This window comes from Diadema antillarum, unplaced genomic scaffold (genome assembly GCF_040938485.1).
Source record: "Diadema antillarum isolate AM-2024a unplaced genomic scaffold, OU_Dant_1.0 seq00001426_RagTag, whole genome shotgun sequence".
NCBI classification, from domain to species: Eukaryota; Metazoa; Echinodermata; class Echinoidea; order Diadematoida; family Diadematidae; genus Diadema; species Diadema antillarum.
Window position 1 is genome coordinate 177,429 of NW_027272178.1, and position 12,572 is coordinate 190,000.

At 38.1% G+C, this 12,572-nt stretch overlaps 2 protein-coding genes across 2 annotated transcripts; both read right to left on the reverse strand.

Annotated features, from left to right (window-relative positions):
- Positions 1-1,984: 1,984 nt before the first annotated feature.
- Positions 1,985-3,555, reverse strand: LOC139709329 (thialysine N-epsilon-acetyltransferase-like). Its single transcript, XM_071621284.1, has 2 exons — positions 3,438-3,555; positions 1,985-2,217 (listed from the first exon to the last, which is right to left on the reverse strand). Exons 1-2 carry the CDS (start codon positions 3,553-3,555, stop codon positions 1,985-1,987), a joined length of 351 nt encoding a protein of 116 aa, XP_071477385.1.
- Positions 3,556-3,872: 317 nt separating this feature from the next.
- On the reverse strand, positions 3,873-7,979 carry LOC139709345 (thialysine N-epsilon-acetyltransferase-like). Its single transcript, XM_071621298.1, has 4 exons — positions 7,738-7,979; positions 7,279-7,482; positions 6,579-6,619; positions 3,873-6,099 (listed from the first exon to the last, which is right to left on the reverse strand). Exons 1-4 carry the CDS (start codon positions 7,847-7,849, stop codon positions 5,887-5,889), a joined length of 570 nt encoding a protein of 189 aa, XP_071477399.1. The 5' UTR covers positions 7,850-7,979; the 3' UTR covers positions 3,873-5,886.
- Positions 7,980-12,572: the final 4,593 nt, after the last annotated feature.

Here is a 12,572-nt window from a genome sequence, read left to right on the forward strand (position 1 = left end):
CCGAAATTGGGCTTAGACACAAAATTATCTTGCCAACTGGCGCCTGGGTGTGGCAGGTTGGTTTTCTGCCATCACGGAGCTAACTCAATGTTCTCTCGGTGAAATCAAAATGGTGTCTGCCACGAAAAGATCCAACTCTACTGTTAAATTGCTACTCGACTACGACACTCCTTTTCGAGGCATTTGGAATATTTGATACAACTAAAAGGACTTGAACGAAAACACCTATACCGCACTCTCCCGGAACTGGAGCTATTTCCTGTCTTTTCTTTCTACATTAATTGACATGCAAAAATAAATGAACTCCTCTCGGTCATCGATGGCGCGACTTGTAAAACATTCACACCTGTCCTAGCACTTTCTCTCTCTCACTCTCGCTTTCTCTCTCGCTCACTCACTCGCACTTTTTGTCTCGTTATCCCTACCCGTAAACATGTTTGTCTAGTTGAATGACCGATAGGTGTTGTACATGAAACAACCTGGAAATGCATTTTCAATGTGACAATATTTAACACCGAAATTTTTGCAGTGTAGAAACGTGTGTTGGCTCGGAAAAAAAAGGAGATATAGATATCCAATTTGAGGTATTATCTTGCGCGCATAAGCCTATACATATAATACTTGACTAAATGTGTGTCTCTGTTATAAACTTCAAAAATGAATTATCAAGTTATTGATATCTTAGCTTATAACCACATCACTTTCATAATTATCTTGATGAAAATTGTATTGATTAATCATTAATAATTAATTTTTATACAGATATTGATTTGTCAAATAATCATTGTCAAAGAGACTGGGAATATAAGCACCACAAAGCTACTGTGGATATGTAAACGACAGTTCATCATGTAACCGTGTCTTGAATGTCCATATTTCCCTCAAAAGCTAAAAAAATATCTTTACAGCTACAGATCTGCATCTTGAGTATAGATTCAGATTGTATTCACTCCTAAATGTGTTTAGAATGATCGAATCATTTCATGAGAAATCTATTGAAAAGATAACCTTGAGTTAAAAAAAAAGAATACTTATTAACTTCTGCATATAATGTATAATGTTGCAAAAGTGGTAAAGCAGCTGGCAGAACCTGACACAATTACTGACAATTCCAGACAGCTAGCCCAGGAGGAATTCCCCTGAGAAGACTATCCATTAACTTGAACTAGTAATCTGGTCTCCTGGATCATGAAAGATATTTTTAAAGAACAAATCTACCCAATAAATAAATGTAAATGTAAAATGTAAATGAAAGAGAGAAAAGAAAATCCCCATAGAACGTTAAAAAAAAGGCGATCTTCAGATAAGAAATAAGGAATATATGACATTTTCAAATCTCACATTTTCTTTGGAAGCACGTTTTTTTTTTTTTTTTTGGGGGGGGGGGGGGCAGTCCTAATGAATATTCAAAATGAGCGAGTTGATGATATGTCATTCCCTCACAATTTTTCATGCATGTTAAATAGTAAGTTGTATACATTTTGATATTTAATGCACATAATGTATATAAATGTCATTCAGGGGCCCATGGAAGACCACTACTTACAAGTGAATGGGCCACACTGACAAAATATTAGAAATAAATAAAATAAACAATTGAAATTCAGAAATGTTTTTTGCTATTACAGGTAGAAGCATCCCACACCACCCCCCCCCCAAAAAAAAAAAAAATCAGAATTAACATTTCTTCTTATTTGTTTCCGTGGTTTTGAGGCAAGTTTTTATATTCATACACCTGAAATAAAAGATTTTTTTTTTCATTTCTGTATATGAAGTGAATAAAACATTGTGAGAGCATGACATCAATTTGCTGATTTAAATATTCATACGATTGGTCTAGACGTATTTTCCAAAAAGTTTTGAAGTTTCAGAATGTCAAATAAAAAAGTAACTTCCTTATTTCTTATCCGATTTTGATCATTCTCACATTATTCTGTAGAGGTTTTTTGTCTTTCTTATGAAATTGATGAATTCTGGAGTGGATTTATTCTTGAAATCCATACACCAGCTTTCGAGATATCGACATACCTCTATAATTCTCTTCTATGAAGAGACCGCACAAATACAACGCACGCCCTTTCCACAGGGAGTAAAAGTTGTGGGTCGCGGCAAACCCGACTACGCTTCCCGCGTCTTTCTCATCACTCGTAGGGAGGACTTCCGCCACGTAAAATCTCAACGAAGCTTCTTCTCCGCTAAAGGCATCTCTTCGCAGAGCTGGATACGAGGAAGGCAATACGGGATGAACAGATGTACAAACTTTGTCTCTGCTAGATCTCGGGAGTAAAAAAAAAAATGAATAAAAATCGCTTGAGGGAGGAAAATATTTGTTACGTTTGCTATGTTACAAGTCGGTTCATCCCATAACGTAAGTCTTTCCAACAGGCTATATATTATCACGATTAAGTGCCCCTACACGATTTCTTCGGGTGCATTACGAGGACATGTATATCACACTGCAACTGTACACAATACACATAACAAATACAAAAATAAGCTTTTCCTAAACCTAAAATCGATGTATATCAGTGGCGGATCCAGAGGGGGGCGCAACATCTTAGTGATACCCCACTTGTAAGATTACATGGAATAGAATAATACATGTATATACATGTACATAATTATATTGTGTAAGTTACGATAAAAATATTCCATATTTCCTTGTATTTTCTTTTTTTTAGCAGCTTAAGTGGCAAATATCTCAACTTATGAATTCGTTTTTCGATCAATCTCATAATTTGATTATGCGTGTATATGTGTGTAAACAGAATACATTGTAATATGTTATACATTTTAATAGATTTTCTGATAAACAGATAAAAGTCATGTCATTCTTCTAGCAGAAATGTCGCAGCAAAATATGTAAGGGCATTTAAGCAAAATAATTGTTGATACCTGAACAGAAAATATCCTCGCAAGATGCATAAACCCACATTATAACCATCTTCCCCTATTGATGTTAGTTTTGTTTTGTACTTTGTTTTAACACTTATAGTATGGGAGTAGGACCTAATCGGGTAATCCTGAAAAATAACAAGGACTAAACCAAATGAACCTGACGAAAGTGAAGGCTGTAAATATCAGGGAGGGAGAGAGAGAGAGAGAGAGAGAGAGAGAATATTTGACCATCAGACGCAAATACACGAATCTTCGACAAATTGAATGGGAAAAATGGGACTCCTTTGCTTTTTCATGTCGTTTGGAAATTATAAAGTGTAAACACTCTGTTTTGGTTATTGTCTTACGAAAACAAGCTAGTAGGCCCAAGTTCATGATAGAGTGTCAAGTTTTAGAGGCCGTTGGGGGTCTTGGTTCCCGAGCGGTATGGATCTAATCCACGTTATGTATAGGCCTACTCGATCAACAAACTCGTGTCAATATTACGTGTATAGACATTTTTTACGTTAACCCCATATTACAGACGACAAGGGACTCACCCTCTTCCGTGATATTGGGCTGCCCGTCCCGGTGAAAGTCTGCCTGCAGTTTGACGATGAGACCAAGCAAAGAGTCGACATCTTCCAGGCGACCACGGCGGATCACATACGAAGCCATGCCGAGAGTTGCATGCAAATGATAGCAGATGTCGCGTGAAATTCGCAACGTGTTAGCGGCACTCAGTCGTAAGGCGGTACATTAATCATTAGATATCGACGCTTTCAGCAAACAATAGTATAATGACAGTAATGATGATTGAAGCCATGCCGTAAACATATGTTTCACTGTAGGTACCAAACCACATGAAATTCAGACACACACACACACACACACACACACACACACACACACACAAGTTGTTATCCTTATAGTTCGGCCTTGTACTTCAAACACACAAAACCAATAAAACCTTTCACACGTACTTTTTGCCTCACGTTTACTTCTTTTATTGGTTTCTCTTTCAGATGTAAAGAATTTAAAGACATTCTCATTGATTTCCCAGTCCATTGATCATGTCAACTTACACCTTCACATTCATGATAATGTCGCTTTATCAAGAAATTCACTCTTGTAAGCATACGTAGTGTCGTTTTATCTTGACGACATAAACTTATAAACACACGTTTGTCTCCGTTCTTCGTCTTATTCGGTAGCACATTACCTGCAAAGTATACCAACGCCACTGTTTTTCAAAACATAACAGATGTTTTCCTATCATTGAATTGCAATGTAAGTCGTCCTAAATTCCATTCTTTTCCTGTAAAACGAGAAGAAATATGTGCTTCCTATGAGTGTTAATGTTATGCTTCATTGATAAACTTTAGACGTGACATCACAGTCATGTTGTGACTGACTCTGACCTGTCCGAAAGAAGCCAGGGGACAATTATGATGTAATTGTCATTTCTTTCCTCTAATGTTTACTACAATCTCACTCCAGTCTTACCTAAGGTGCTGAGTCGTGAGACCATCTCATTATTTTTTTTTTTACATCACCACAGTTTTGAGCCGTCTTCTTCTCGCTCTGCCTCTTATACTGAGGCTCAACGTGTTACGTAAGCATCGTTTACTCCATGTTGAGTCTGACACTAACCTTGAACTTTTTATTCCGCTAAATATAGTCCTTTCAGGGTTGGCCTTTTGAGCACTGTATAATTCCCCACAAAAAAGCCATGTTTCACACACATGGGCATGCCATTGTAACTTCCAATCTTAATTGTTCATTTTATCATGAATAGAATATAGGCCTACAGCCAAAATTCTTTATACAGCAAATTATGCTGATTCATGATTTTGTTTGTGAATAGCCAAACATTCTCTGGACCGACGGAAAAAAACATAGGCCACACCAGTGGTAAGATATCATGCCCTATGTATACAACACGAGTCTCCATGGGCATGGATTCATTTTAAGTGTATCACATGGAGTTATTCCTGGTTGAATAACTTCAGGTTTAGAGACTGGGGCGTAATAGCGTTTGAATGAAAAAATTGAAATTTTAAAATTGTATGTACAATCTATTATTTTATGGCAAGGGGATGACATCATCACTTCACTATCTGCATATTCAAAATTCAAAATGTCGTAGATACCTTATTTTGCATCGACTGTGATAAAATTTTCATTGTCATGCTGAGAAAATTGTAGTCCTTCTTTTCGTACTACCTGTACATGTATTCCCTTCCAGGATCATTGGCAAGATACCATTTTTCATCAGATTACTAGTACACGCCTACAAAAAAAGAATAACACCTTTCAAACCAATACTGTGCAGTCTGTGCTAGTGACCTCACCTGTAGATTTTTGCTCTTAAAGTACTACATGTACATGTAATAGGTTTTACAAGACATTGGAATGAACCTTTCACTCGACTGAGCATAACTTTCATGTTTGCATGTTACTAATGTGGCTAACAAAAGGCATTGCAGAAAAATACACTTATTATGCTCGGTCTCGGGGAAGGTGCTTTCTAATGTCTTTTGGTAATCATATTAGTACTTTAGCAATGATTGACAGATGAGGTCACGAGCAGTATATTGTTTGGAAGTTTTTGGTTTTTTTTTTTGTTTTTTTTTTTTAGGGCGTATCCAAATAATCTGAAGAAATAGTAGAAAAATAACTACAAACTAGGCCTATATGTTAAGGTATTCGTTTCGCCACAGAAGTGATGTTGAGGGTATTATAATCATGATTCAACATAATCGAGTCAAAATGCATTTAGGTCCTAACATTTGCATACTTTTGTATTTCCTGCGATTATTTAGCTAAATGGGGCAAACATTGTGCTTTTAACTCACCCACACTGGGATGAAAATTCCTTCAGTATCAAATCATCAAATCACACTAACTGTGACGTGATGTACACTATCGCATCACACTAACAAATGAATGAGAAGAAGAGGTAGAGAACTCCTTAACCTGAACAACTTTCCTACATATTTTGTTGACTCACAGTTCTATACTTATTTTTGCGTCACCTCGACTAATCACGTTCATGTCAGAGGTGAATTTCTGCATATCCGGAAGGAAAAATCGCATGTAATCGCGGCCGAGTGAATCCGTGAGATCTCTGGCGCCGATTCCCGTGTAGAATGCTTTGGTGCCTGCATCCTCGGAAAGAATGTCCCAGTCCATACTCCCGTAACCACAGTCCACGCAGTCCTGTAGGAGGGCACACCAAGTTCACATAATTTATCGCAGAGTACACGAGGAACAAGCGATAATGTGCTAAAAAGAATAAATAAACGAACAGGTAATAGTCATGATTGTCATATTCTTATGCACAAATTATTAAAAGCAGAATTCTGAATCTAAACAAAAAAAGACGCAATTATTGTTTTGCTTAATCGGCATTATATGCATATGTTACCGCTCCAAGAAAGCATGTTTGATGTCAAAATATCATACATTTCTCTCTCTCTTTTTTTTTTTTTGGGGGGGGGGGGAAGGGGGGGGGTGAGCCAATGTATGACATCATTTCTTTTCCTTTGGAGGGGAATATTGTTTGACTTCATTCTCAAGTTTCTGTTAAAGACTTATTTACGTTCAAACACAAATTTGGACTATACGTATGTTTTTTTTTTAGTTTCATACAATATATCAATACTACATAATATATAATACTTCTCCATGCGACCTACTTTCGCTGCAGCTTTCATCAAAGCTTTGCCGAGTTTTTTCCCTGAAAGGAAATAGAGAAAGAAACATTTACAACGATTTGTAAGCCATCACACGATCATACAATCAACAATAACAAGATCCATGTATACACAGACTTTACCAATCACATCAGATAGCAAATGGGAAGCACATCTTAAAGGCGATTTCCCCCTTTTTTCATACATTTCCTACAAAAACATGAATACATAATGGGTGACATATTTGTCACACAGTTGAAAAAAAATACAAATGCGATGTGACTAAAGGCTGAACTGCCCTATTGGAGATATAACACGTGACACAGGTACTACAGCATCTTCCTATATACAAAAGAGTATCGAGCAATATCAAGGATGAAGGTAGGCGCAGAAAGGGTAATGATGTCAAACGTTTTCGCATAAAGAAAAGGAGTTCTCTAAATTTTCGTATAAAGTCGAACTGGCAATCACTCAAAGGCACCGTTTACGGTTAACTGGTGTCGGCATGTTTTGCCGGTGTGACGCCAGTGGAGTGCAATTCATGGATGTGCCATCATATAGGCCATTTAGAATTTCTGTGTTCGGAGGAAGTTGGGTAGCGCATTTTCTACGAGCGACCACAATGTGAGAAGGGGGGGGGGGGACGCACCGTCGAAATTCATCCATAATCAACATTCTGCAGACAGTGATCAATTCTCAGTACCTCTGTGATCTTCATCCACGTACAACCCGCAGAGGAAGGCAATGGGACCGTGGAGAATATTGTACATATCATGCACTGCACCAAAGCCCACCACGCTTCCCTCGCCCTGCTGCCCGGCCTCCTTCGTATCACACGATGGGAAGTATTCCACGACGTACATCTTGAGACGTGACCCATCCCCACTCAGTCCGTCCCTGCGCAGTACTGGGTTCAAGTTTAGACATTTAGGTTATCAGCAGGTACAGTTCACGTTATGTGTAGATGCAAAATATATGTAGCATATAATACGGTTTGGATATATACAGTACTATCTATGCAGTATACGTTTCGTATGATATCTCCATCAATGTTTCGTACAACGATTGAGAACGAGAACAGCAGTCAAATGTTAGGAGTAGCAGCCTAAAATATGAACAAAAAACAATACACGGTGTATCATGACAGTATACTTCTCCTAACCGTCTTCCGTGATCGTTGCCTTCGATTGCTCATGGTCCCCGAGTTCGCTCACGAGACGCATTAATGGGCCGAGGTCGCACTTCTTCGCTCTCCGGATAACGTAGGAAGACATGTCAGATCACTAGAGTCGTCCATGAAATACAAGTTGTACTGATACATTGTACAAACAGCTGCTATTCCAATAGGTGGGAGTACAATATGAAGTGTGTAAGGTCTTTCGGAATCTCATCGCGAGGGCTCTCTGTTCTGTGGGGACCGACTCTGAGCCAATGAGCAAAGTCCACCAAAACCTCAATGCAGCTGAAAAGCTGAAATCATCATATTCCGTCTGTAAACAGTTTGATCGTCCTATTGTGACCTTGGCATTGACAAACCCAAGCCGTGCCCATAGCGTTGCATTTTTTATTGATGATAATAGGCCAATTGACAGTTGCGTTGAACTCTATGGGTTATCAAAGCTCCCATGAAAGTGTAAAATCATTCCGAACAATATTGATACATAATACTGTTACATGTACTAGTAATATGTTTGGGGACCTAACGCTGCTCGTATAGCGATCGAGTGTGTTCAATTCCTAGGAGTTATTGTTGATGAGCATCTGACTTGGAAAAAAAATTATTATACAATCTGTTACCGACAAGGTTCTCAAATCAGTGTAGATGTCATGTGTAGAGTAAGATCAATATACATGTATTACCTGAGAGGACTTTAAGAATCTTTTACAATACCACTGTCCAAATTCATGAAATTCGTCGATGTAGGGCAATTTGTCAATCAGTTGCAATGCCATTGTTGTTGTTTTTTCTCATACCTGACTTAACTGTTGTATAGGCAATACGGTTAAGATTCTCATTGTTAGATTGAAGGTACAGATGTATTACAAAAAAAATGAAAATAAAAATGGTTTGTCACCACTTTTGAAAAGCAGCCATTATTCCTTCAGTACCATTTGATGAGTTAGTGTCATTTAATTGCTTGATTTTCTCTGCAATTTTGCCAATTTTCATATTCTCGAAGGAGTACGGATAGCCATATATTCACTACTAGAGCCAAGCCTGCATACTCAGGAAAGAGTACGGCACTTGACAGACTCGACTGGAAGTAATTTCTGTGACATTTCGACTGCTTTTAAACGCTTCCCAAAATGGTCAACACCAGGGGAAATCCACCAACGGTAGCTGGAAAGAAGCAAGCCCGACCCGCAGGGGAGGTACTCGACGACTCAAAAAGCTGCCCCTCAGATGGCTTGCCCGTGGGCGGTCAACCGGAACTTGACACCAAAGTGGACATTGGATCTATTGTTGAGGCGATTATCCAGGCATTCACGGACAAACGACTTGTCGAAAATCGCCTCGCCCCTGCCCTAGGACCGGCGCTACACGACTGCTTCATGCTGGAATTAGAAAAAAGAGACGCCAGAATCAAGCAACTTGAGAGCAAGCTGTGCAATGCTGAGGCTCGTGTTGAAGAACTGGAGCAATACTCCAGGCGTAACTGTCTGGTCATCCATGGGATCAAGGAAAACCCACATGAAAGCACAGATGAGCTGGTCAGCAAACTCGCAAAGGATCAACTGGGAGTTGAAGTCCAGCCTCAGGACATCGACAGGTCTCACAGGATTGGCGAGAAGGGCAGACTAGACAGGAATGGCCATGCTCTACCTCGTCCCATCATCACCAAGTTTGCCATCTATGGTCCCAGATCGCGCATCTATGCCGCCAGATCAAAGCTCAAGTCCACACGCATCTTCATCCATGAAAATCTCACCATCGAAAGACAAAAGCTGCTGAGAAAGGTGAGAACAAAATATCCTCCCCCAAATAACAAGGTATGGACACAGGATGGCAAAATCAAGGTCAGAACTGCCAACAATGTGTTCACAATTGCGTCCCATGACGACTGGACGGAACATTGTAAGCATACACATACCTAACATGACCGCATCTGTTTATATACAGTTGCTATGGACGCTAAATCGCCGGCTGGTTTTGCAGAATGTTAACACAAACGGCTCCGTACGCCTTTTGTTAGCTGAACTTGTGAACTTTTGATTTTGCAATATCCGTATTAATCCTTCCCAGCAACTTGTTATGTGTTATGTAACTATATAAATGTTATGTCCGTATGAAGTGCACTTTTTGTTCGAACACCGTAAGATCGAATCACAAGATACAGTATGTGTATGTGAATTGTGCGAAAAGCAATGTCATGAGACATGCTACATGTCAAGCTGTTCGCTGCACTTAAATCCAAAATGTTATATTTGTCCTTCGTGTATCTCAAACGAATTGCCATTTAACCACATACTTGAAGATGATGATTTTCACAGAGAATTATTCTCTTTTTTTCACTACTCTAGCAGTGATATCTCATTTGAATCAGGTCTTGACTCCCACGTTTTTGATGTGTTTGGCATGAATAGTGATGATAATGTTTCCATCAATAATCTAGAAAGTCCATGTAATTATTATTTCAATGACACTTTCAATCACAAATTTCTGAAATGTCAAAACGAGGCTGTATTCTCCCTATTTCATTTGAATGCTCAGAGTTTGTCTGCAAAGTACGAATGCTTAACCGACTATCTGAGTAGCCTTTGCCATAAATTTTCAATTTATGCTTTCACTGAGACTTGGTTTAACTCGAATTTGTCCTCCCTTTACAATATGCCAGGTTATTCTTTGTTACATAGATCACGTGAAGGAAGAAGAGGAGGAGGGGTTTGTTTCTATGTGGAATCTAAATACGTGTTTAAGGAAAGAGATGATTTGGTGTTTTGCAACGAATATACAGATACTTTATTTATTGAAATTGATATGAAGCACGCAAAGAATGTTGTAATTGGTGTGGTGTACAGAGCTCCAAATTCAAACCCTAGTGATTTCAATGGTATGCTAGAAAAGTCTTTGAAAGCTATTGCCATGGAAAACAAATTATGTTACATTGTTGGGGACTTTAACTTCGACATACTTAAATACTCTGTGAGTTCATGTACAAGCGAATTCATGAGCGTAATGTATTCGCACGGTTTGTACCCACTTATCACTAGTCCTACCCGGTTAACAGCGAGATCATACACTTGTATTGACAACATATTTACCAACGTTGTTGATAAACCAGCGACTCCAGGAATCCTTTTTTCTGATGTTTCTGACCACTTACCAATTTTTCAATTTACAAAATTTGACAAACAGCACCAACAACAGTACAGACTCGAAAGTCACGATCAAAAGCCACTTTATGAAAATTTTGATATGAAAGAGCTCTCTCGGGAATTATGCTCAGTCAATTGGTCATTTATTGAAAATGGGAGTGATGTTAACTCCTCGTATGATAATTTTCTTGAGACTTTCACCAAGATTTGTGATAAACATGTTATCCAGCGTGCATCACTCAAGAAGACCAAAAAATATACTATAAGAAAGCCGTGGGTAACAAAAGGAATATTAAAGTCAATCAATGGAAGGCAAAGGTTATATTACAAACATATTCATGTTCCCTCACGTAAGAATGAAGTTGTGTATAAACGATATAGAAACAAATTGAATGTGATTCTACGCGAATCAAAACGACGTTATTTTGCAAACTTGATTGAAAGAAATAGATCAAACCTTTGTAAAACATGGAAAATTGTAAATGAGATTTTCGGGAGAAGTAGCAAATCTGAATTGCCACCTTTTATTGAACTTTGTGGTCAAAAAATTGAAAATCATAAAGAAATAGCAAATGTTTTCAACCAGTATTTTGCGAATATAGGAGTCTCAATCTCAGAAAACATTCAAAATTGTCCAAAGCATTTTACAGATTATTTGAGCTCGAAACCATCAGTTTCCATTTTCTTCTGTCCTACCAATGAGTCGGAAATAGCTGAAATTGTGAAAGACATGAATTGTAAGATTTCATGTGGTCATGATGGTTATAGTTCTAAATTTGTAAAACAAATTATCCATTATATTGCTCGTCCCCTGGCTCTTATATTCAATCAATCGCTATGCTCAGGTAAGGTCCCAGACTCCCTCAAACTTGCAAAGGTAATTCCTGTTTATAAGAAGAATAGTAAATTTTTGATAGAAAATTATAGACCAATTTCTCTTCTTCCAACTTTCTCCAAAATAATTGAACGCATAGTATATAAACGTTTGTACAAGTATTTGTCCGAAAATGACCTTCTCATAAAAGAACAATTTGGTTTTCGGCCCTCCTTTTCGACCGAAACAGCATTGTTACACACCTTGGAACAAGTCATTTTATCCCTTGAAAAGAAAGAAATTCCCTTGGCTATGTACATTGACCTGAGCAAAGCGTTTGATTCACTGGACCATAACATACTCTTGCACAAGCTAGAACACTATGGTATTCGTGGTGTGCCTCATTCTTGGTTTGTTGATTATTTGAGTGGACGACAACAATACACCAGTTTTAACGGTACTAAGTCGGACCTCATGCCAGTATCTTATGGCGTGCCCCAAGGTAGTATCCTTGGCCCTCTTCTCTTTTTGATTTATTTCAATGATGTTATCAATTCATCGAAAGTTTTTCGTTTTGTAATGTATGCTGATGATATCAATATTATATATTCACATTCTGATCAGAAAATGCTTAACCAAATTGTTAATGAAGAAGTGCAATCCTTATGCAACTGGTTCAAGGCAAACAAACTACAAATGAATATTAGTAAAACGAAATACATGATTTTCCAATCTTCCAGAAAACAGATACAATTTTGTCCAAACTTTTCTATAAAAATTGATAATAATGAAATTGAAAAGGTTGCCACAATAAACTTTTTAAGGGTGTATATTGACGAAAAGTTGTCCTGGAATGACCATATAAA

Excerpts from the sequence above, each read along its gene's own strand:
- LOC139709329 (XM_071621284.1), bottom strand. The coding sequence starts at position 3,555 with ATGGCTTCGTATGTGATCCGCCGTGGTCGCCTGGAAGATGTCGACTCT. Across the intron at positions 2,218-3,437 it reads GCCCAATATCACGGAAGAGG|CTCTGCGAAGAGATGCCTTT; the intron begins GTGAGTCCCTTG and ends CCTCGTATCCAG.
- LOC139709345 (XM_071621298.1), bottom strand. The coding sequence starts at position 7,849 with ATGTCTTCCTACGTTATCCGGAGAGCGAAGAAGTGCGACCTCGGCCCA. Across the intron at positions 7,483-7,737 it reads GGCAACGATCACGGAAGACG|TACTGCGCAGGGACGGACTG; the intron begins GTTAGGAGAAGT and ends ACTTGAACCCAG. Across the intron at positions 6,100-6,578 it reads TGATGAAAGCTGCAGCGAAA|GACTGCGTGGACTGTGGTTA; the intron begins GTAGGTCGCATG and ends GCCCTCCTACAG.